Genomic DNA, 24,758 nt, shown 5'->3' on the forward strand with positions numbered 1-24,758 from the left:
TTTCTTCAAAAACCTCTCTATACATAAGTTTTCTTAATCTAATGGTATAACTTCCCACTTACCATATAGGTATCTTTTCTTTCAACTCACTCAATATTTTGTTTGTGTGTCTGGTATAAATGTCTTTGAGAAGAGTCATAATAGTTTGTCCGAGTCATTTGATATAATCTTTGAGTCAGGGAAAATACAGTATGGCAACAATGGGAATATATAGGAAACTTCCCACCGAACAAATCTACAATGTTAGACTTCGGTAGTTTCTTAAGTTCTCTCTCAATACGAATATCTTTACATACTACTCTTATTTCCAAAGAAGGGTAACGTGTGTTTTGTAAAATTCATTTTAATATTTTATTAAAAATTTTTTTCCTGAAAAAGTGACAGAAAAGCTGACGGGGGGCTAGTAGGGCATGAATGCCTGATAGCCCCACGGTCCACACTCCTTTTTTTTTTTTTTTTTGTTTTTTTTTTTTTTTTTTTTTTTTTTTTAAAATTAGTTACTTTAGCAATCCTATCAATACTTTTACGATTATTGTTACTTTTTCGAAATAAAAGTAAAAACAAATTTATACTAATTTACTTCAAAATACAAAAGTATTTGACAGCTAAAATTAGTTACTTTAGCAATCCTATCAATACCTTTTACGATTATTGTTACTTTTTCGAAATAAAAGTAAAAACAAATTTATACTAATTTACTTCAAAATACAAAAGTATTTGACAGCTAAAATTAGTTACTTTAGCAATCCTATCAATACCCTTTTACGATTATTGCTATATTTTTCGAAATAAAAGTAAAAACAAATTTATACTAATTTTCTTCAAAATAACAAAAGTATTTGACAGCTAAAAATTAGTTACTTTAGCAATCCTATCAATACCCTTTTACGATTATTGTTACTTTTTTCGAAATAAAAAGTAAAAACAAATTTATAACTAATTTACTTCAAAATACAAAGTATTTGACAGCTAAAATTAGTTACTTTAGCAATCCTATCAATACCCTTTTACGATTATTGCTATTTTTCGAAATAAAAGTAAAAACAAATTTAATACTAATTTACTTCAAAATACAAAAGTATTTGAACAGCTAAAATTAGTTACTTTAGCAATCCTATCAATACCCTTTTACGATATTGTTTACTTTTTCGAAATAAGTAAAAAACAAATTTATACTAATTTACTTCAAAATACAAAAGTATTTGACAGCTAAAATTAGTTACTTTAGCAATCCTACATACCCTTTTACGATTATTGTTACTGTTTTCGAAATAAAAGTAAAAACAATTTATAACTAATTTACTTCAAAATCAAAAGTATTTGACAGCTAAAATTAGTTACTTTAGCAATCCTATCAATACCCTTTTACGATTATTGTTACTTTTTTCGAATAAAAGTAAAAACAAATTTATACTAATTTACTTCAAAATACAAAAGTATTTGACAGCTAAAATTAGTTACTTAGCAATCCTATCAATACCCTTTTACGATTATTGCTAACTTTTTCGAAATAAAAGTAAAAACAAATTTATACTAATTTACTTCAAAATACAAAAGTATTTGACAGCTAAAATTAGTTACTTTAGCAACCTAATCAATACCCTTTTACGATTATTGTTACTTTCTTTTGAAATAAAAAGTAAAACAATTTATACTAATTTTACTTCAAATACAAAAGTATTTGACAGCTAAAATTAGTTACTTTAGCAATCCTATCAATACCCTTTTACGATTATTGTTACTTTTTCGAAATAAAAGTAAAACAAATTTATACTAATTTACTTCAAATACAAAAGTATTTGACAGCTAAATTAGTTACTTTAGCAACCTATCAATACCCTTTTACGATTTATTGTTACTTTTTCGAAATAAAAGTAAAAAACAAATTTATAACTAATTTACTTCAAAATACAAAAGTATTTGACAGCTAAAATTAGTTACTTTAGCAATCCTATCAATACCCTTTTACGATTATTGTTACTTTTTCGAAAATAAAAGTAAAAACAATTATACTAATTTACTTCAAAATACAAAAGTATTTGACAGCTAAAATTAGTTACTTTAGCAAGCCTATCAATACCTTTTACGATTATTTTACTTTTCGAAATAAAAGTAAAACAAATTTATACTAATTTACTTCAAAATACAAAGTATTTGACAGCTAAAATTAGTTACTTTAGCAATCCTATCAATACCCTTTTACGATTATTGCTACTTTTTCGAAATAAAAGTAAAAAACAAATTTATACTAATTTACTTCAAAATACAAAGTATTGACAGCTAAAATTAGTTACTTTAGCAATCCTATCAATACCTCTTTTACGATTATTGTACTTTTTTCGAAATAAAAGTAAAACAAATTTATACTAATTTTACTTCAAAATACAAAAGTATTTGACAGCTAAAATTAGTTACTTTAGCAATCCTATCAATACCCTTTTACGATTATTGTTACTTTTTCGAAATAAAAGTAAAACAAAATTATACTAATTTACTTCAAATACAAAAGTATTTGACAGCTAAAATTAGTTACTTTAGCAATCCTATCAATACCTTTTACGATTATTGTTACTTTTTTCGAAATAAAGTAAAAACAAATTTACTAATTTACTTCAAAATAACAAAAGTATTTGACAGCTAAAATTAGTTACTTTAGCAATCCACAATACCCTTTACGATTATTGCTACTTTTTCGAAAATAAAAGTAAAAACAAATTTATACTAATTTACTTCAAAATCAAAAAGTATTTGACAGCTAAAATTATTACTTTTAGCATCCTATCAATACCCTTTTACGATTATTGTTACTTTTTCGAAATAAAAGTTAAAAACAAATTTTATACTAATTTACTTCAAAATACAAAAGTATTTTGACAGCTAAAATTAGTTACTTTAGCATCCTATCAATACCTTTTACGATTATTTGCTACTTTTATTCGAATAAAAGTAAAAACAAATTTATACTTTTACTTCAAAATACAAAAGTATTTGGACAGCTAAAATTAGTTACTTTAGCAATCCTATCAATACCCTTTTACGATTATTGTTACTTTTTCGAAATAAAGTAAAAAAAATTTATACTAATTTACTTCAAAATACAAAAGTATTTTGACAGCTAAAATTAGTTACTTTAAGCAAGTCCTATCAATACCCTTTTACGATTATTGTTACTTTTTCCGAATGTCCATAAGACGTTCTTCTTCTAACCTCTCGAGTCTGTTTTGGATAATTGCGCGCGGCGCGGTTTCTAAGTCCATCTCGTAGCAAGACCAGACAGTTTGTCATAGACTTTTATGGGTCTTCCCTTCCTATATTTAAAATTCTTCGAAACTCTCCAACCATATCTTTGCAACTCTGCTTTTATTCTAGCAGATTTTCTATCCATTCTATACGGGGGCATTTTTATAAAAATAAAAAAATATTTTTTTCTTTACTTAACATAACCACGCGCTGCCATAAGTCTTTGACGCCAACCCATACAGCTAATGAAGGTTGACTTGGTTTAGTATTGAAACTAAACTTTGGTTTTGGTTTATCTTCAGTTTTTGGTTTTTTCTTCTTCTTCTATCGGTTTTTCGTCACTTTTCGGTTCCTCTGACTTTTCCCACCTGCAGGAACAGTTGTGTCGTCAACATCTTCATAAATATCATATGCATCTGTTTTTGTTTTCCTTTCAACTTTTTGTGTTTGTTGTAAAGTTTAGAATATTTCGACTCTAAGTCAATGAGATGTTCTATAATGAACTGTTGTCAGTGAAGTAAACTTTTCCATCTGTTGTCTCGAAAGCTCCTTCAGACTTCAATATTTTATTTGTGAGAGTCTGTTTCTTTTTTGAGATACTAGCCGTTCCATTTCTATGAAAAAGTGACTTTGTAGTTAGGGTTTGTATTCCAGACCTGGCACTTTCTATTATTGAATTTTTTTCTTCATCTGTAAGTTCTTTTGACAGGTTTGACAATGGTTCTGAACTTTTTGTTTGTGGTGTCAAATCTACCGTTTCAACTTCTTCGGTCATTTCATCTCAGTAAAAAATTTTAGTTTGGTTTGTTTTCAACTGGTTGTTTAGGTTTTTTTAAGTCGGTCTAAAACTTCCTGAGGTATAGGAAGAACTTGACAAACACGTGGTGGTGTAACTGCTGGAAGCCGACAAATCCATCTTAGCCCATTTGTCTCAATGCTGTATTGTTCATTTCATCTCAGTAAAAAAATTTTACATTCCCCACGTTTGAGGCGGTTGCGGTTGGTTTGTTTGTTTACCCACTGTTGTGCATGGTTATATCCTCTTTAAAGAATCTTTCACCTTGGTCCATATAGTGCCCTGCTTGGTTATAGTAGTCATTTGCTTTGTTATAGTAGTTTCCTGCTTGTCTTCCTACATTGTCCATCCATCCTTGAACTTTTCCTCTTGTTTCAGATTTGGAATAAGATTTGCTGCATCTCGTGCTACCTCCCAACCTTTCTGTACAGTTTGTATAATTAGGCTGTGCTTTCTCTTTCAGTATACCTAATGTACTCAAAATCTTCCTTCCAATTCCAAATGCACCTCTGGCTAGTGTTCCCACTGCGGGCAAAAATCTAGATGCGACTCCTGCTAATGCGCCAAATAAACCCATTTCTTATGGGTTAAAAAATGACGAATCCAAACAAGGACCCCTATGTTTCTAAGGCAAAAAGAAAGCACTCATGATAAAAATCTTTAGTTCAACACCAAATGCTTGGTTTATGGATATCTTGGAAAACATTCCGAGGTATAGAGAAGATGGACCACCATACTGGCTAATATTTGTTGGTCAAAACACAAGATACTGTGAAGCCATACCATTATGGTCCAAAAATATTTTAGATGTGAAAACTGCTTTGACAATATTCGTTGACAAATACCATCCAACAAAAACTGACATCTGACTGTGAAAGTTCTTTCAAATCAGACGATATTAAAAACTATCTGCGTTCAAAAAATGTAAACCAATATTTCATTGTCGACCAAAACCATTCTGCTCTGGTTGTCATTGACAGTTGTATAAAAATCTTAAAGAGACTTAACCAACCACAAGGTGGTGAGGTAGATGAAATGTTCATATGACGACAAGTACAGACACTTCTCCATGGCAAAAGATGAGACAAGTTTTAAATATTTACAATAGCCGTAAACAAAAAGGTTTGGGAAACCACTCCCCCGAAGAAATGAAAAACAACCCTGACTTAAGAGAAAGACTATATATTTAATAATTTAGTCAAAAGAGACAAACAAGAAAGAATGCCAGGCTTCAAACTTAAGAAAGGTGACAAAGTAAAAATAGAAATACCTAAACGCGACCCATATGAAAATACTATTGACTATTGACAACAATGGAACTCGACACAGGTACTCACATTCGTGTTCGTAAAAATAGAAGAAAGTATACAAGAGAATATTATGAAGTTTTAGGCAAACATGGCAAAATGTACAGACTGCAAGCAGAAGATAAAACTACTATTGTCAGACCTCGTTTCAAACATGTCAAAGTTCAAGGTGGTATACTTTCAAAGACAGTTCCTAACAAATATAAGACAACTCCTGACGAATATGCTAAAGAAGTTGAAAATGACGACTAAGCATTTCTATACCATGCGTAAACTGTCATGTAAGGTGGCATGTAGTCTTTACTCTGCCCCGTTGTTTGCGTATACCCTGAAACGCGATGTGTATGGCTTCCTCCTACCTCAGTGTTATTCCAGTAACAATTTATAGCAACTTAACGTCCTCTTTAACATCATATCCTTTACCTTTTGTCATTCCTGACCAATCCCAAAATCTATGACTATGCAAACCTGCTTCAGATGTACTTAAACTTACGTAGTGACTGTGCGCAGGTAAATTTGCACCTGAAATCGTTTTACTTCACCTGTTTCCTTTGAAGAGTTTGCACAATACAAAAACCTGTCGACTATTTGAGTCCAAGTTCCGAGACCAAGTACTACTTCTGGTCTGGTAGAGTTTCATTGACGTGTAAATAGAACCTATAGGATATAGTGTTTGAAGTATTTCAGTCTTTAACGTTTTGAAGCTCTGTTTTGTCTGCTTTCTTATATAACTTTTCTTCAAGTTCATTTACGTCAGAGATGCTATGTCTATGATATTTTTGTGGGTATGTTCCTTCTGTCCATGCGAAAATATACTCTTTTGTTGCATCTACATATCCAGTTATCCATGTCGAGTCTGCTTTGTATTCCTTAACTCTGTAAACACCTTTCTCAAGCTCTTTCAACTGTTTGTCCATCTTCCATTAAACCTCTGGTATGACTTGAAACCGTTTGTGTCAACATATCTACAGTTTCTTTGTCGGCTTTAAGGTTCTAAACATCCTGAAACCCACCCTGTATTGGCTTTACCTTCTAAAATCTTCGATGTCCGTTCATGGTACCATTCAACCCTTTTTATAATTTCATTGTCTTTTTCATCCACATATTCCTTATCTGCCTTCTTCACTAACCCACTAGCCAGATATGCTAACTCATCGTCAACATACTCTTTGTCAGCTTTCTTTCAACATCCTCTTTTTGTTGCATATGTTGCATCTGCTCTGTCATGTTCTTCTTGAACTTTTTCAATGACATACTCTTTGTCAGCTTTGTTGTCAATATCTGCTTTCAAAAGAAGTTCATCTATAGGTTTCTCGTTTAAAGTTCTTTTTGTTGGATTTATACAAACAGTATGGTTCTTACTGTCTTGAAACAGAAACTCGTCTGTCAATGGGTTTATCGTCAGTTTTAAGTTTCTTCTTTCAATGACTCAGATATCTTAGAATAGTTTTGAAAAGTTTGTTTGTGTTCTTATTTAGAGCTTGCAAAATGAGTTGTCGGTTGTGTTGTATTTCTCTCATAGACGCTGTTTCTTTCGACATTTTTATTCTAGATAAAATATGCTTTCAATAGAAAAAGAAAATTCAAGAGTTGCTACAACTAAACCATTAGATGAACTTTTTACGAATGTCGGTCAAAAGTTTGAGACAGAGACCGTAAAGCATGAAGGCTATCGTTTTGACTACCCGTTAAGATGGTTAAGAGACCCATCCGTCACAAAAGCTGTTGGCTTTCGTAGAATGAAGTTCATTTCAGAAGCCATACATGGTTTCCCATTTACGGTCGCTTTTGAAATTCGATACTATAACAAAGAGAAACGTACGTATGAGAAATTTGAACAGGGAAAACTTTTACAAGTGAATTTGCTTGTAAACTTAGAAACAATCTTCAAGCTTTTCAAGAAAAAATAAACGATATCTATCTCGAATATGCAAAACAGTACAACATTGACGAAGGAGAGTACCATCTCGATATTTTTATATGACAGGAAAAATGCAACTGTTAAAATCAATAGAATAGAAGACCTTGGAGAAGACGTTTATATTTCTACAAAATATAACAACTTGGCATGGTATAGATTTTTGAGGATGTTAAATCAGCCTGCAGCATATCCAGTACACCCGAACTTTTATGAAGTCGAAAACCCTAATGGAACATATGAAAATGTTTTCGACTCAGATGCTATTATAGTTCATGCTTCATTTTCTGGTGCACAAAACTCTTTTTTATGCTTGGCAAATGACTTTTACGAAAAAACCTACAAAGCTATATGAACCACCGAGTGGAAGTATTTCAGACTTTCAAGTATGGTTTACAACAGATGGAAGAAAGAGAATAGTTCCATTATACCATGCGTTTACTTAGAACTTAGTTTCATATACAACTACTATCGAACGGTAAAAATATAATTTTAATACGGTTGAGGTGTTGGATTTGGTTGCCAACTAGACTGTGGTGCAGGTTCAGGCTGTTGTATAACAGGAGCTTGTTCTTCTGGTTCAGGGTCTTTAGGTATAATACCAACGAACTGACCTACTCTTTTACCAATATTTTTGACTCCGTTCCAAATTCCTCTTCCTACGGTTTTTATTCCATTCCATATACCTCTTCCAACATTTCGAAAGAAGTTTCCAATACTACTGAAGAAACCCATTTTACTATATGTAAAAATCTAATGTCCGCCTAGTCTCTTACGTTTCCTTCTGAGTTCCATAGCATTCTTTAACTGGAGCTCATACATTCTATTTCTCCTCTGGTAGAAAACATACTCTGGGTCAACTCCTGTGTTCGCGTCATCTGCATAGAGTTGTTTATATCCCACTTCAGGGTTTGTATAAAACTCTTTCCATCTCATATTTGCATACCATGGTGGCAAACCTAACGCAGCGTCATTTGACATGGCAGTTTGCATTTGTACATCTGTTGGCACTTGACCATAGTTTGCCATTGCAGTTTGTATTCTAACTTCATTTGGAATATTCTCTGGGTTTGGTTGTCCAGGTTGCTGTGCATTCGCTAAGTTCTGTGCGTCCATTTTAATATTAGATAAAAATATCTCTTACGAGTACATATACTGGACATTTGCAGGCATTGGTTCATCTTCATATTCTCTGTACTTTTCTGCCACGTCAAATAAATAAATGACACAATGGAAAAAACCTAAAACAAGTAGTCCTATTTCAAACCACATTTACTTACTAGTAAAATTTCTTTGTTATGACACTTTCTCCGGTTATAGGACCTCTCTCATATTCTATCTTGTCATATATAAACTCATAGTCATGTATGTCCTCTAACCATCTCATGACACTTTCCAAACCACTTTTATCGGATGTAAAGTAAAAGCATGGATGGTTATGTAAAACGTCTAAAGTTTCTAAAGAGTCTCTCAAAGTCCAGTCTACTTGGTATTGAAAATCATATGTGTTATAGAACGGCGGGTCTACTATAAAGAAAACATTTTCCTTGTCTTTATATTTTTCATACAACTCTGTCCAATGACATCTCACAAACTCTATACCCTCAATATATTTTTCTATGTTCTTTTTTGAAAACCTTTGTATAGTTAAGATATAAAACTTTTGACATAAGTGTTTCAATGTCATGAACTCTTATAGAACCACTATATAATAGTCTAGCAGATATACTATCCCAGTCTATATATTCTGCTTTTTTCAAAACCTCTCTTACAATATTTTTCTTATCTAATGGTATACTTTCCATCTTACCTATAGGTATCTTTTCTTTCAACTCACTCAATATTTTGTTTGTGTCTGGTATATGTTTGAGACGGTTCATATAGTTGTCGAAGTCATTGCATATAATCTTTGAGTCAGGAAATACAGTATGGCACAAATGGGATATATAGAAACTTCCACCGAACAAATCTACAAATTTAGACCATTCGGTAGTTTCTTAAGTTCTCTCAATAGAATATCTTTACATCTACTCTTATTTCCAAAGAAGGGTAACGGTGGTTTTGTAAAATTCATTTTATATTTAATAAAAATGTTTTTTTCCTGAAAAGTGACAGAAAAGTGACGGGGGGCTAGAGGGCACGAAGTGCCTGGAAGCCCCACTACCTTTTTTTTTTTTTTTTTTTTTTTTTTTTTTTTTTTTTTTTAAAAATTAGTTACTTTAGCAATCCTATCAATACCCTTTTACGATTATTGTTACTTTTTCGAAATAAAAGTAAAAACAAATTTATACTAATTTACTTCAAAATACAAAAGTATTTGACAGCTAAAATTAGTTACTTTAGCAATCCTATCAATACCCTTTTACGATTATTGTTACTTTTTCGAAATAAAAGTAAAAACAAATTTATACTAATTTACTTCAAAATACAAAAGTATTTGACAGCTAAAATTAGTTACTTTAGCAATCCTATCAATACCCTTTTACGATTATTGTTACTTTTTCGAAATAAAAGTAAAAACAAATTTATACTAATTTACTTCAAAATACAAAAGTATTTGACAGCTAAAATTAGTTACTTTAGCAATCCTATCAATACCCTTTTACGATTATTGTTACTTTTTCGAAATAAAAGTAAAAACAAATTTATACTAATTTACTTCAAAATACAAAAGTATTTGACAGCTAAAATTAGTTACTTTAGCAATCCTATCAATACCCTTTTACGATTATTGTTACTTTTTCGAAATAAAAGTAAAAACAAATTTATACTAATTTACTTCAAAATACAAAAGTATTTGACAGCTAAAATTAGTTACTTTAGCAAGCCTATCAATACCCTTTTACGATTATTGTTACTTTTTCGAAATAAAAGTAAAAACAAATTTATACTAATTTACTTCAAAATACAAAAGTATTTGACAGCTAAAATTAGTTACTTTAGCAATCCTATCAATACCCTTTTACGATTATTGTTACTTTTTCGAAATAAAAGTAAAAACAAATTTATACTAATTTACTTCAAAATACAAAAGTATTTGACAGCTAAAATTAGTTACTTTAGCAATCCTATCAATACCCTTTTACGATTATTGTTACTTTTTCGAAATAAAAGTAAAAACAAATTTATACTAATTTACTTCAAAATACAAAAGTATTTGACAGCTAAAATTAGTTACTTTAGCAATCCTATCAATACCCTTTTACGATTATTGTTACTTTTTCGAAATAAAAGTAAAAACAAATTTATACTAATTTACTTCAAAATACAAAAGTATTTGACAGCTAAAATTAGTTACTTTAGCAATCCTATCAATACCCTTTTACGATTATTGTTACTTTTTCGAAATAAAAGTAAAAACAAATTTATACTAATTTACTTCAAAATACAAAAGTATTTGACAGCTAAAATTAGTTACTTTAGCAATCCTATCAATACCCTTTTACGATTATTGTTACTTTTTCGAAATAAAAGTAAAAACAAATTTATACTAATTTACTTCAAAATACAAAAGTATTTGACAGCTAAAATTAGTTACTTTAGCAAGCCTATCAATACCCTTTTACGATTATTGTTACTTTTTCGAAATAAAAGTAAAAACAAATTTATACTAATTTACTTCAAAATACAAAAGTATTTGACAGCTAAAATTAGTTACTTTAGCAATCCTATCAATACCCTTTTACGATTATTGTTACTTTTTCGAAATAAAAGTAAAAACAAATTTATACTAATTTACTTCAAAATACAAAAGTATTTGACAGCTAAAATTAGTTACTTTAGCAAGCCTATCAATACCCTTTTACGATTATTGTTACTTTTTCGAAATAAAAGTAAAAACAAATTTATACTAATTTACTTCAAAATACAAAAGTATTTGACAGCTAAAATTAGTTACTTTAGCAAGCCTATCAATACCCTTTTACGATTATTGTTACTTTTTCGAAATAAAAGTAAAAACAAATTTATACTAATTTACTTCAAAATACAAAAGTATTTGACAGCTAAAATTAGTTACTTTAGCAATCCTATCAATACCCTTTTACGATTATTGTTACTTTTTCGAAATAAAAGTAAAAACAAATTTATACTAATTTACTTCAAAATACAAAAGTATTTGACAGCTAAAATTAGTTACTTTAGCAATCCTATCAATACCCTTTTACGATTATTGTTACTTTTTCGAAATAAAAGTAAAAACAAATTTATACTAATTTACTTCAAAATACAAAAGTATTTGACAGCTAAAATTAGTTACTTTAGCAATCCTATCAATACCCTTTTACGATTATTGTTACTTTTTCGAAATAAAAGTAAAAACAAATTTATACTAATTTACTTCAAAATACAAAAGTATTTGACAGCTAAAATTAGTTACTTTAGCAATCCTATCAATACCCTTTTACGATTATTGCTACTTTTTCGAAATAAAAGTAAAAACAAATTTATACTAATTTACTTCAAAATACAAAAGTATTTGACAGCTAAAATTAGTTACTTTAGCAATCCTATCAATACCCTTTTACGATTATTGTTACTTTTTCGAAATAAAAGTAAAAACAAATTTATACTAATTTACTTCAAAATACAAAAGTATTTGACAGCTAAAATTAGTTACTTTAGCAATCCTATCAATACCCTTTTACGATTATTTTACTTTTTCGAAATAAAAGTAAAAACAAATTTATACTAATTTACTTCAAAATACAAAAGTATTTGACAGCTAAAATTAGTTACTTTAGCAATCCTATCAATACCCTTTTACGATTATTGTTACTTTTTCGAAATAAAAGTAAAAACAAATTTATACTAATTTACTTCAAAATACAAAAGTATTTGACAGCTAAAATTAGTTACTTTAGCAATCCTATCAATACCCTTTTACGATTATTGTTACTTTTTCGAAATAAAAGTAAAAACAAATTTATACTAATTTACTTCAAAATACAAAAGTATTTGACAGCTAAAATTAGTTACTTTAGCAAGCCTATCAATACCCTTTTACGATTATTGTTACTTTTTCGAAATAAAAGTAAAAACAAATTTATACTAATTTACTTCAAAATACAAAAGTATTTGACAGCTAAAATTAGTTACTTTAGCAATCCTATCAATACCCTTTTACGATTATTACTTTTTCGAAATAAAAGTAAAAACAAATTTATACTAATTTACTTCAAAATACAAAAGTATTTGACAGCTAAAATTAGTTACTTTAGCAATCCTATCAATACCCTTTTACGATTATTGTTACTTTTTCGAAATAAAAGTAAAAACAAATTTATACTAATTTACTTCAAAATACAAAAGTATTTGACAGCTAAAATTAGTTACTTTAGCAATCCTATCAATACCCTTTTACGATTATTGCTACTTTTTCGAAATAAAAGTAAAAACAAATTTATACTAATTTACTTCAAAATACAAAAGTATTTGACAGCTAAAATTAGTTACTTTAGCAATCCTATCAATACCCTTTTACGATTATTGTTACTTTTTCGAAATAAAAGTAAAAACAAATTTATACTAATTTACTTCAAAATACAAAAGTATTTGACAGCTAAAATTAGTTACTTTAGCAATCCTATCAATACCCTTTTACGATTATTTACTTTTTCGAAATAAAAGTAAAAACAAATTTATACTAATTTACTTCAAAATACAAAAGTATTTGACAGCTAAAATTAGTTACTTTAGCAATCCTATCAATACCCTTTTACGATTATTGTTACTTTTTCGAAATAAAAGTAAAAACAAATTTATACTAATTTACTTCAAAATACAAAAGTATTTGACAGCTAAAATTAGTTACTTTAGCAATCCTATCAATACCCTTTTACGATTATTGCTACTTTTTCGAAATAAAAGTAAAAACAAATTTATACTAATTTACTTCAAAATACAAAAGTATTTGACAGCTAAAATTAGTTACTTTAGCAATCCTATCAATACCCTTTTACGATTATTGTTACTTTTTCGAAATAAAAGTAAAAACAAATTTATACTAATTTACTTCAAAATACAAAAGTATTTGACAGCTAAAATTAGTTACTTTAGCAATCCTATCAATACCCTTTTACGATTATTGTTACTTTTTCGAAATAAAAGTAAAAACAAATTTATACTAATTTACTTCAAAATACAAAAGTATTTGACAGCTAAAATTAGTTACTTTAGCAATCCTATCAATACCCTTTTACGATTATTGTTACTTTTTCGAAATAAAAGTAAAAACAAATTTATACTAATTTACTTCAAAATACAAAAGTATTTGACAGCTAAAATTAGTTACTTTAGCAATCCTATCAATACCCTTTTACGATTATTGTTACTTTTTCGAAATAAAAGTAAAAACAAATTTATACTAATTTACTTCAAAATACAAAAGTATTTGACAGCTAAAATTAGTTACTTTAGCAATCCTATCAATACCCTTTTACGATTATTGTTACTTTTTCGAAATAAAAGTAAAAACAAATTTATACTAATTTACTTCAAAATACAAAAGTATTTGACAGCTAAAATTAGTTACTTTAGCAATCCTATCAATACCCTTTTACGATTATTGCTACTTTTTCGAAATAAAAGTAAAAACAAATTTATACTAATTTACTTCAAAATACAAAAGTATTTGACAGCTAAAATTAGTTACTTTAGCAATCCTATCAATACCCTTTTACGATTATTGTTACTTTTTCGAAATAAAAGTAAAAACAAATTTATACTAATTTACTTCAAAATACAAAAGTATTTGACAGCTAAAATTAGTTACTTTAGCAATCCTATCAATACCCTTTTACGATTATTGTTACTTTTTCGAAATAAAAGTAAAAACAAATTTATACTAATTTACTTCAAAATACAAAAGTATTTGACAGCTAAAATTAGTTACTTTAGCAATCCTATCAATACCCTTTTACGATTATTGTTACTTTTTCGAAATAAAAGTAAAAACAAATTTATACTAATTTACTTCAAAATACAAAAGTATTTGACAGCTAAAATTAGTTACTTTAGCAATCCTATCAATACCCTTTTACGATTATTGTTACTTTTTCGAAATAAAAGTAAAAACAAATTTATACTAATTTACTTCAAAATACAAAAGTATTTGACAGCTAAAATTAGTTACTTTAGCAATCCTATCAATACCCTTTTACGATTATTGTTACTTTTTCGAAATAAAAGTAAAAACAAATTTATACTAATTTACTTCAAAATACAAAAGTATTTGACAGCTAAAATTAGTTACTTTAGCAATCCTATCAATACCCTTTTACGATTATTGTTACTTTTTCGAAATAAAAGTAAAAACAAATTTATACTAATTTACTTCAAAATACAAAAGTATTTGACAGCTAAAATTAGTTACTTTAGCAATCCTATCAATACCCTTTTACGATTATTGTTACTTTTTCGAAATAAAAGTAAAAACAAATTTATACTAATTTACTTCAAAATACAAAAGTATTTGACAGCTAAAATTAGTTACTTTAGCAATCCTATCAATACCCTTTTACGATTATTGTTACTTTTTCGAAATAAAAGTAAAAACAAATTTATACTAATTTACTTCAAAATACAAAAGTATTTGACAGCTAAAATTAGTTACTTTAGCAATCCTATCAATACCCTTTTACGATTATTGTTACTTTTTCGAAATAAAAGTAAAAACAAATTTATACTAATTTACTTCAAAATACAAAAGTATTTGACAGCTAAAATTAGTTACTTTAGCAATCCTATCAATACCCTTTTACGATTATTGTTACTTTTTCGAAATAAAAGTAAAAACAAATTTATACTAATTTACTTCAAAATACAAAAGTATTTGACAGCTAAAATTAGTTACTTTAGCAATCCTATCAATACCCTTTTACGATTATTGTTACTTTTTCGAAATAAAAGTAAAAACAAATTTATACTAATTTACTTCAAAATACAAAAGTATTTGACAGCTAAAATTAGTTACTTTAGCAATCCTATCAATACCCTTTTACGATTATTGTTACTTTTTCGAAATAAAAGTAAAAACAAATTTATACTAATTTACTTCAAAATACAAAAGTATTTGACAGCTAAAATTAGTTACTTTAGCAATCCTATCAATACCCTTTTACGATTATTGTTACTTTTTCGAAATAAAAGTAAAAACAAATTTATACTAATTTACTTCAAAATACAAAAGTATTTGACAGCTAAAATTAGTTACTTTAGCAATCCTATCAATACCCTTTTACGATTATTGCTACTTTTTCGAAATAAAAGTAAAAACAAATTTATACTAATTTACTTCAAAATACAAAAGTATTTGACAGCTAAAATTAGTTACTTTAGCAATCCTATCAATACCCTTTTACGATTATTGTTACTTTTTCGAAATAAAAGTAAAAACAAATTTATACTAATTTACTTCAAAATACAAAAGTATTTGACAGCTAAAATTAGTTACTTTAGCAATCCTATCAATACCCTTTTACGATTATTGTTACTTTTTCGAAATAAAAGTAAAAACAAATTTATACTAATTTACTTCAAAATACAAAAGTATTTGACAGCTAAAATTAGTTACTTTAGCAATCCTATCAATACCCTTTTACGATTATTGTTACTTTTTCGAAATAAAAGTAAAAACAAATTTATACTAATTTACTTCAAAATACAAAAGTATTTGACAGCTAAAATTAGTTACTTTAGCAATCCTATCAATACCCTTTTACGATTATTGTTACTTTTTCGAAATAAAAGTAAAAACAAATTTATACTAATTTACTTCAAAATACAAAAGTATTTGACAGCTAAAATTAGTTACTTTAGCAATCCTATCAATACCCTTTTACGATTATTGTTACTTTTTCGAAATAAAAGTAAAAACAAATTTATACTAATTTACTTCAAAATACAAAAGTATTTGACAGCTAAAATTAGTTACTTTAGCAATCCTATCAATACCCTTTTACGATTATTGCTACTTTTTCGAAATAAAAGTAAAAACAAATTTATACTAATTTACTTCAAAATACAAAAGTATTTGACAGCTAAAATTAGTTACTTTAGCAATCCTATCAATACCCTTTTACGATTATTGTTACTTTTTCGAAATAAAAGTAAAAACAAATTTATACTAATTTACTTCAAAATACAAAAGTATTTGACAGCTAAAATTAGTTACTTTAGCAATCCTATCAATACCCTTTTACGATTATTGTTACTTTTTCGAAATAAAAGTAAAAACAAATTTATACTAATTTACTTCAAAATACAAAAGTATTTGACAGCTAAAATTAGTTACTTTAGCAATCCTATCAATACCCTTTTACGATTATTGCTACTTTTTCGAAATAAAAGTAAAAACAAATTTATACTAATTTACTTCAAAATACAAAAGTATTTGACAGCTAAAATTAGTTACTTTAGCAATCCTATCAATACCCTTTTACGATTATTGTTACTTTTTCGAAATAAAAGTAAAAACAAATTTATACTAATTTACTTCAAAATACAAAAGTATTTGACAGCTAAAATTAGTTACTTTAGCAATCCTATCAATACCCTTTTACGATTATTGCTACTTTTTCGAAATAAAAGTAAAAACAAATTTATACTAATTTACTTCAAAATACAAAAGTATTTGACAGCTAAAATTAGTTACTTTAGCAATCCTATCAATACCCTTTTACGATTATTGTTACTTTTTCGAAATAAAAGTAAAAACAAATTTATACTAATTTACTTCAAAATACAAAAGTATTTGACAGCTAAAATTAGTTACTTTAGCAATCCTATCAATACCCTTTTACGATTATTGTTACTTTTTCGAAATAAAAGTAAAAACAAATTTATACTAATTTACTTCAAAATACAAAAGTATTTGACAGCTAAAATTAGTTACTTTAGCAATCCTATCAATACCCTTTTACGATTATTGCTACTTTTTCGAAATAAAAGTAAAAACAAATTTATACTAATTTACTTCAAAATACAAAAGTATTTGACAGCTAAAATTAGTTACTTTAGCAATCCTATCAATACCCTTTTACGATTATTGCTACTTTTTCGAAATAAAAGTAAAAACAAATTTATACTAATTTACTTCAAAATACAAAAGTATTTGACAGCTAAAATTAGTTACTTTAGCAATCCTATCAATACCCTTTTACGATTATTGTTACTTTTTCGAAATAAAAGTAAAAACAAATTTATACTAATTTACTTCAAAATACAAAAGTATTTGACAGCTAAAATTAGTTACTTTAGCAATCCTATCAATACCCTTTTACGATTATTGTTACTTTTTCGAAATAAAAGTAAAAACAAATTTATACTAATTTACTTCAAAATACAAAAGTATTTGACAGCTAAAATTAGTTACTTTAGCAATCCTATCAATACCCTTTTACGATTATTGTTACTTTTTCGAAATAAAAGTAAAAACAAATTTATACTAATTTACTTCAAAATACAAAAGTATTTGACAGCTAAAATTAGTTACTTTAGCAATCCTATCAATACCCTTTTACGATTATTGTTACTTTTTCGAAATAAAAGTAAAAACAAATTTATACTAATTTACTTCAAAATACAAAAGTATTTGACAGCTAAAATTAGTTACTTTAGCAATCCTATCAATACCCTTTTACGATTATTGTTACTTTTTCGAAATAAAAGTAAAAACAAATTTATACTAATTTACTTCAAAATACAAAAGTATTTGACAGCTAAAATTAGTTACTTTAGCAATCCTATCAATACCCTTTTACGATTATTGCTACTTTTTCGAAATAAAAGTAAAAACAAATTTATACTAATTTACTTCAAAATACAAAAGTATTTGACAGCTAAAATTAGTTACTTTAGCAATCCTATCAATACCCTTTTACGATTATTGCTACTTTTTCGAAATAAAAGTAAAAACAAATTTATACTAATTTACTTCAAAATACAAAAGTATTTGACAGCTAAAATTAGTTACTTTAGCAATCCTATCAATACCCTTTTACGATTATTGTTACTTTTTCGAAATAAAAGTAAAAACAAATTTATACTAATTTACTTCAAAATACAAAAGTATTTGACAGCTAAAATTAGTTACTTTAGCAATCCTATCAATACCCTTTTACGATTATTGTTACTTTTTCGAAATAAAAGTAAAAACAAATTTATACTAATTTACTTCAAAATACAAAAGTATTTGACAGCTAAAATTAGTTACTTTAGCAATCCTATCAATACCCTTTTACGATTATTGTTACTTTTTCGAAATAAAAGTAAAAACAAATTTATACTAATTTACTTCAAAATACAAAAGTATTTGACAGCTAAAATTAGTTACTTTAGCAATCCTATCAATACCCTTTTACGATTATTGTTACTTTTTCGAAATAAAAGTAAAAACAAATTTATACTAATTTACTTCAAAATACAAAAGTATTTGACAGCTAAAATTAGTTACTTTAGCAATCCTATCAATACCCTTTTACGATTATTGTTACTTTTTCGAAATAAAAGTAAAAACAAATTTATACTAATTTACTTCAAAATACAAAAGTATTTGACAGCTAAAATTAGTTACTTTAGCAATCCTATCAATACCCTTTTACGATTATTGTTACTTTTTCGAAATAAAAGTAAAAACAAATTTATACTAATTTACTTCAAAATACAAAAGTATTTGACAGCTAAAATTAGTTACTTTAGCAATCCTATCAATACCCTTTTACGATTATTTACTTTTTCGAAATAAAAGTAAAAACAAATTTATACTAATTTACTTCAAAATACAAAAGTATTTGACAGCTAAAATTAGTTACTTTAGCAATCCTATCAATACCCTTTTACGATTATTGTTACTTTTTCGAAATAAAAGTAAAAACAAATTTATACTAATTTACTTCAAATACAAAAGTATTTGACAGCTAAAATTAGTTACTTTAGCAATCCTATCAATACCCTTTTACGATTATTGTTACTTTTTCGAAATAAAAGTAAAAACAAATTTATACTAATTTACTTCAAATACAAAAGTATTTGACAGCTCTAAAATTAGTTACTTTAGCAATCCTCAATACCCTTTTACGATTATTGTTACTTTTCGAAATAAAAGTAAAAACAAATTTATACTAATTTACTTCAAAATACAAAAGTATTTGACAGCTAAAATTAGTTACTTTAGCAATCCTATCAATACCCTTTTACGATTATTGACTACTTTTTCGAAATAAAAGTAAAAAACAAATTTATACTAATTTACTTCAAAATACAAAAGTATTTGACAGCTAAAATTAGTTACTTTAGCAATCCTATCAATACCCTTTTACGATTATTGCTTACTTTTTCGAAATAAAAGTAAAAACAAATTTATACTAATTTACTTCAAAATACAAAAGTATTTGACAGCTAAAATTAGTTACTTTAGCAATCCTATCAATACCCTTTTACGATTATTGTTACTTTTTCGAAATAAAAGTAAAAACAAATTTATACTAATTTTACTTCAAAATACAAAAGTATTTGACAGCTAAAATTAGTTACTTTAGCAATCCTATCAATACCTTTTACGATTATTGTTACTTTTTTCGAAATAAAAGTAAAAACAAATTTATACTAATTTACTTCAAAATACAAAAGTATTTGACAGCTAAAATTAGTTACTTTAGCAATCCTATCAATACCCTTTTACGATTATTGTTACTTTTTCGAAATAAAAGTAAAAACAAATTTATACTAATTTACTTCAAAATACAAAAGTATTTGACAGCTAAAATTAGTTACTTTAGCAATCCTATCAATACCCTTTTACGATTATTGTTACTTTTCACGAATAAAGTAAAAACAAATTTATACTAATTTACTTCAAAATACAAAAGTATTTGACAGCTAAAATTAGTTACTTTAGCAATCCTATCAATACCCTTTTACGATTATTGTACTTTTTCGAAATAAAAGTAAAAACAAATTATACTAATTTACTTCAAAATACAAAAGTATTTGACAGCTAAAATTAGTTACTTTAGCAATCCTATCAATACCCTTTTACGATTATTGTTACTTTTTCGAAATAAAAGTAAAAACAAATTTATACTAATTTACTTCAAAATACAAAAGTATTTGACAGCTAAAATTAGTTACTTTAGCAATCCTATCAATACCCTTTTACGATTATTGTTACTTTTCGAAATATAAAGTAAAAAACAAATTTATACTAATTTACTTCAAAATACAAAAGTATTTGACAGCTAAAATTAGTTACTTTAGCAATCCTATCAATACCCTTTTACGATTATTGCTTTTTCGAAATAAAAGTAAAAACAATTTATACTAATTTACTTCAAAATACAAAAGTATTTGACAGCTAAAATTAGTTACTTTAGCAATCCTATCAATACCCTTTTACGATTTTGCTACTTTTTCGAAATAAAAGTAAAAACAAATTTATACTAATTTACTTCAAAATACAAAATATTTGACAGCTAAAATTAGTTACTTTAGCAATCCTATCAATACCCTTTTACGATTATTGCTACTTTTCGAAATATAAATAAATTTTATTATCAAAAACTTTTTTTTCTTAGTAAAAATAAACGAAATTTTTTACCTTATGAACTTTTGATGGAAATATGCAAATTTAAAATAATAAAGAAAGCCGCGAGCGAAGCGATCGGCTTAGTTCGAAGATTTTGATTCAAATCTTTGCTGATCTGTAATTCGCGGAAGCCGCGAGCGAATCGAGCGGCTTAGGTCTAAGATTTTGATTCAAATCTTTGCTTATATTCCTTAAATTCTTTATGAAACTCGCAACAGTTCCATAAAAAATTTTAAATTCTCAACTGTCGAAATTACCGATCGGTAATCACACCCCTCACGGGTGTGTCACTTTTTACAGGCGTGTCGCTTTTAGCTAAAATTACCCCTACTCGAACTTTTTTGGATTCATACTCATAAAGATAAGTGAAAATAATGATGATTTTATTAATAATTGAATTAAGTACCTTATGAATTGAATGTAGATATATAAAAGTTAAAGTTCCTTGTTGTCAAATAAACAAATGTTATTTCGCAATTAAATTTTTTGTTTATTGATTGAATAATCTGAAACAAAAACAGTTTATTCAGAAAATCGGAAAGTTGATTATTAGACTATATTGTACTGGTCATTTAATATTAGATTTTGGAATTTTTGTTCAACTATGATAATTTCAATGCTCCTTTACAAATATTTTATATGACACTTTTATTTTGAGACTGAATTTCATAAAAACCAATTTTGGTAGAGCTTTTTTTCTTCTTTCCTGATCTATTATGCATATGTTGATACAAATTCATTTGTAATTCATATTTTTTACAAAGGAAATTTCGGAAATTAGTTTAAGCTATATTTTTTTGTAAGTAATCGTATTAGTTATCAAAATTACATCATTATCATAGATTTAATTTTTCCAAATTTTTCTTAAAATTCAAAGTAATTATCTAGAATTTTCAATTTATTTTTTCTTTTTCGAAATTTTTTTGGAAATTCTTTCTGGAATAGGAGTGAGTGAAATGCATTATACAAGATGTCAATGAGTGTGAAAAGTTGTTTTTAGAAAAAGAAAAAATTATAAAATAATATCTGAGAATTTTTAATACACACAAAGATTTATACGATGCAATGAAACAAGACTACTCTTCTTCTTCGTCAGTTTTTGAGAAAGTCTTGAATCTCTGTATAACTTTCAATGAAGCTGAAGGTGTTCTCTTAATGATAGTGTAATCAAAGGATCCGATGGTATGTCGTAGTTCTTGAAGCTCAATTTCGTCAAATAAAGTTGGGAAGTCGATAATATAAGCATTTCCAGATTCAGTAAGTTCAACAGAGCCACAGTGAGGTAAACTTCTGAATAATGCTTTATCATCAACTCCTTCTGGTAAATTTGTAACTAAAAATCGAATTGGTCCTTTTTTATGTTTCGTTTTTTCTTTCTGGTTTGTTCCGTCTAAATATGGCTTAAGACGAGCTACGGCCATTTCAACGGACTCTTCAATTGGTGAATAAAATCTTTTGCCTGTAAAATAGGATTCTGGGATTGTATTTACTTGTAAATAGAAGTTCTGTAAGCTTAGCGTTGAAACAACAAATAACTTTTTGTTTTCGTCTTGAATTTCATTTGAATGAATTTCGTAGATGCAATTTGACGTTGGTAATAGGGTATGGAGTTGCTCTGAAGTAATATCTTTCGAAACATAGCCTAATAACATCAAGTCTTTCCCGTATCTTTGTTTGACCAAATCATTGATGGAAATTTCGATATTTTCTTCGATATATCCGAATATAATCATATCAGAGTTAAATAATTCAATAGGCAAACTCATGAGTTCGTTATCAGGTTTATGTTTCGAATCTTCAAATTTGGCAACAAATGCATGGTGTTGATCATTATTCAATGTACCAAGCCTTGGATCGATTTCAACAGAAATACAATGAGGTAAATGAGATTTGATTTGATCAGGAGTGACTTCAGGTTTCAAATCAATAATTATAACACCATTATGATGATTAGTGTGTTTCTGAAATGGTGTCATGATTTTGATACCTCTATTTAATTTGATGTTCTGCGATTTCGATGTGGCAGTTTTAGATGACATCAAATTTTGTGGCTAATTTTTTTTTCGCCAAAATTTTTAGAATGAATTTTTATCATGGAAATATGTTAAAGAATGTAATCGTCAAGGTTTCGTAGCTCAGTAGGTAGAGCGTAGTGCTGATAACGCTAAGGTCTTGGGTTCGAGCCCCAGCGGAACCATTTTTTATTTTTCAAAATCATAAATTGTTGTTTTTTGGTGAGAATAACTTTTTTCCAAGTTTATTCCAATCCTGATATCCTAACCTAAATGGATCTCTAATGATTTAAAAAGAGAAATGTTAAAATCGTTTGTAACTTCGGTGAAAATTCTCGGTCAAATCACGATAATTTCTTTTCAATTTTTATTGAAAAAATAGCTTTGAAAACACATTCAATTTTCTGTCGGTAAAGATTGCAATAAACGAAATCATTATTATCAATGATTCCAATGCTATTCACCTATACAGGTCTTGCAATGGCCTCATCACGCCCCGCGTTATCGAGTTCGATAAATATAGGAGGAAAAAAGATTCAGAGTGATAACGAAAATTCGACGTCTGGAATGCCACCACCGCCTCCAAGCGGCAATAACACATCAGGAATGCCACCATTTGGAGGTCCTGGAGGAAATTCTAGCTCAGGAATGCCTCCAGGAGGACCAGGCGGCAACAATACTGGAATGGGACCAGGCAGTGGAGGAATGGGTCCTGGAAGTGGATGAATGGGCCCTGGAAGCGGAAGCAGTGGTTCTGGAAGCGGTGGTATGGGCCCAAGTGGTGGATACGGCGCCAATCAGACAACAAACACTGATAACACATCATCCGGATCTAGCTCAAAGTCTTCTTCGAGTTCAAACTCTCTCAAGCTAGGTCTTTCGATTGGTATCCCGCTATTTGTAGCAATTGTAATTGGTGCAGTAATCATAGCAGTTGTAATTACATGCAAGAGAAACGGATACAATCCTAGCAAAGATATCACCGTAATGGATCCATAATAAGGGTTTCCATTAAGTAAATTGACAATTATACTCATTTCAATAACTATTTTATTCTTTAATTCATATATTTTCTTAAAATTATTTTGATGAAATTTTATTTTATATAAGTTTTGATGTCTGTAAACCTTCCAAAAGACATAACAAGAAGTCCATTATTTAAAATTCGGTTCGTATTAGTAAAAAAGAAGTTTTGATTATTAAGTATTAGGCATTCAAAAAAAAGACATTTACTCATCCTTCTGCTTGATCATCTTAAGGATTTCGGACTCACCAGCATCAATGATGGAGATGACTGAGGAGCGGAAATACTTACCACAAGCTGTGCCAAGATCAACATTGTCGCCATCGAATGGGAGGATATCGCAACCAGAGAGCATAGCGTAGTACTCAATAAGGGAACGGTGAGCTGGGGCAACGTTTGATGCGAAGATAACAAGCTTGGCCTCGCCATTGCGGAGAGACTTAAGTGTCTGAGAAATGCCGAGGGAGTACTTGCCGGACTTTGTGACAAGAGAGAGGGAGTTGATGATTGATTCGCGTGCGCGGCTTAATTTCTTACGGCCCATGTTGCAAAAGGTCGAACTACGATTATTTTCTTCTGAAAATCCTGGAGCGACCAAATCTTGGCACTTGCAAAAGCTTCTCAGGACTTATCAAATATAGAATATGCACTGCATTTAAAGACGATTTTACGTATAAAGTATAAGCATTCGTAGAGATAATTTTTTCATCAAATTCAAAAATTGGTCATATTTAGTTCTTCTCTCAATATAATAGAAATATGGCTATAAAAGATAGAATTCTTCTGAAAATGGCCTGCCATGCTGCTTTATGGTGCTTGATATTTTTAAAGAAGTTTAAGATATCAATTGAAGCTAAACCAATATAACACATAATATAT

General features: G+C 27.8%; 6 protein-coding genes, 1 non-coding gene and 1 pseudogene across 8 annotated transcripts, besides 3 other annotated features; 4 read left to right on the forward strand and 4 right to left on the reverse strand.

Moving 5' to 3' along the window:
* Positions 1 to 488: 488 nt before the first annotated feature.
* Positions 489 to 3,177: a mobile genetic element.
* Positions 3,178 to 4,493: 1,316 nt separating this feature from the next.
* Positions 4,494 to 6,759: a mobile genetic element.
* Positions 6,760 to 6,902: 143 nt separating this feature from the next.
* Positions 6,903 to 7,428, forward strand: TVAGG3_0669070 (annotated as a pseudogene). Its single transcript has one exon. A coding segment is annotated over exon 1 (526 nt).
* Positions 7,429 to 7,753: 325 nt separating this feature from the next.
* On the reverse strand, positions 7,754 to 7,996 carry TVAGG3_0669080 (serine threonine-protein phosphatase family; the record flags this gene model as incomplete). Its single annotated transcript, XM_051242332.1, has 1 exon — positions 7,754 to 7,996. The coding sequence occupies one exon, from the start codon at positions 7,994 to 7,996 to the stop codon at positions 7,754 to 7,756; it is 243 nt and encodes an 80-aa protein (XP_051088919.1).
* Positions 7,997 to 8,014: 18 nt separating this feature from the next.
* TVAGG3_0669090 (uncharacterized protein) lies at positions 8,015 to 8,377 on the reverse strand (the record flags this gene model as incomplete). The annotated part of the gene is made up of 1 exon (XM_051242333.1): positions 8,015 to 8,377. One exon carries the CDS (start codon positions 8,375 to 8,377, stop codon positions 8,015 to 8,017), a length of 363 nt encoding a protein of 120 aa, XP_051088920.1.
* Positions 8,378 to 9,467: 1,090 nt separating this feature from the next.
* Positions 9,468 to 21,176: a mobile genetic element.
* Positions 21,177 to 21,780: 604 nt separating this feature from the next.
* TVAGG3_0669110 (uncharacterized protein) lies at positions 21,781 to 22,882 on the reverse strand (the record flags this gene model as incomplete). The annotated part of the gene is made up of 1 exon (XM_001301385.1): positions 21,920 to 22,882. One exon carries the CDS (start codon positions 22,880 to 22,882, stop codon positions 21,920 to 21,922), a length of 963 nt encoding a protein of 320 aa, XP_001301386.1.
* An 85-nt stretch (positions 22,883 to 22,967) lies between these two features.
* Positions 22,968 to 23,040, forward strand: TVAGG3_0669120. The gene has a single exon. It is a non-coding gene; the product is annotated as a tRNA-Ile (tRNA).
* Positions 23,041 to 23,299: 259 nt separating this feature from the next.
* Positions 23,300 to 23,581, forward strand: TVAGG3_0669130 (uncharacterized protein; the record flags this gene model as incomplete). Its single annotated transcript, XM_001301384.1, has 1 exon — positions 23,300 to 23,581. One exon carries the CDS (start codon positions 23,300 to 23,302, stop codon positions 23,579 to 23,581), a length of 282 nt encoding a protein of 93 aa, XP_001301385.1.
* Positions 23,582 to 23,854, forward strand: TVAGG3_0669140 (uncharacterized protein; the record flags this gene model as incomplete). The annotated part of the gene is made up of 1 exon (XM_001301383.1): positions 23,582 to 23,854. The coding sequence occupies one exon, from the start codon at positions 23,582 to 23,584 to the stop codon at positions 23,852 to 23,854; it is 273 nt and encodes a 90-aa protein (XP_001301384.1).
* A 222-nt stretch (positions 23,855 to 24,076) lies between these two features.
* TVAGG3_0669150 (structural constituent of ribosome) lies at positions 24,077 to 24,433 on the reverse strand (the record flags this gene model as incomplete). The annotated part of the gene is made up of 1 exon (XM_001301382.2): positions 24,085 to 24,423. The coding sequence occupies one exon, from the start codon at positions 24,421 to 24,423 to the stop codon at positions 24,085 to 24,087; it is 339 nt and encodes a 112-aa protein (XP_001301383.1).
* Between the last annotated feature and the right edge of the window lie 325 nt (positions 24,434 to 24,758).

This window comes from Trichomonas vaginalis, chromosome III (genome assembly GCF_026262505.1).
Source record: "Trichomonas vaginalis G3 chromosome III, whole genome shotgun sequence".
NCBI classification, from domain to species: Eukaryota; Parabasalia; order Trichomonadida; family Trichomonadidae; genus Trichomonas; species Trichomonas vaginalis.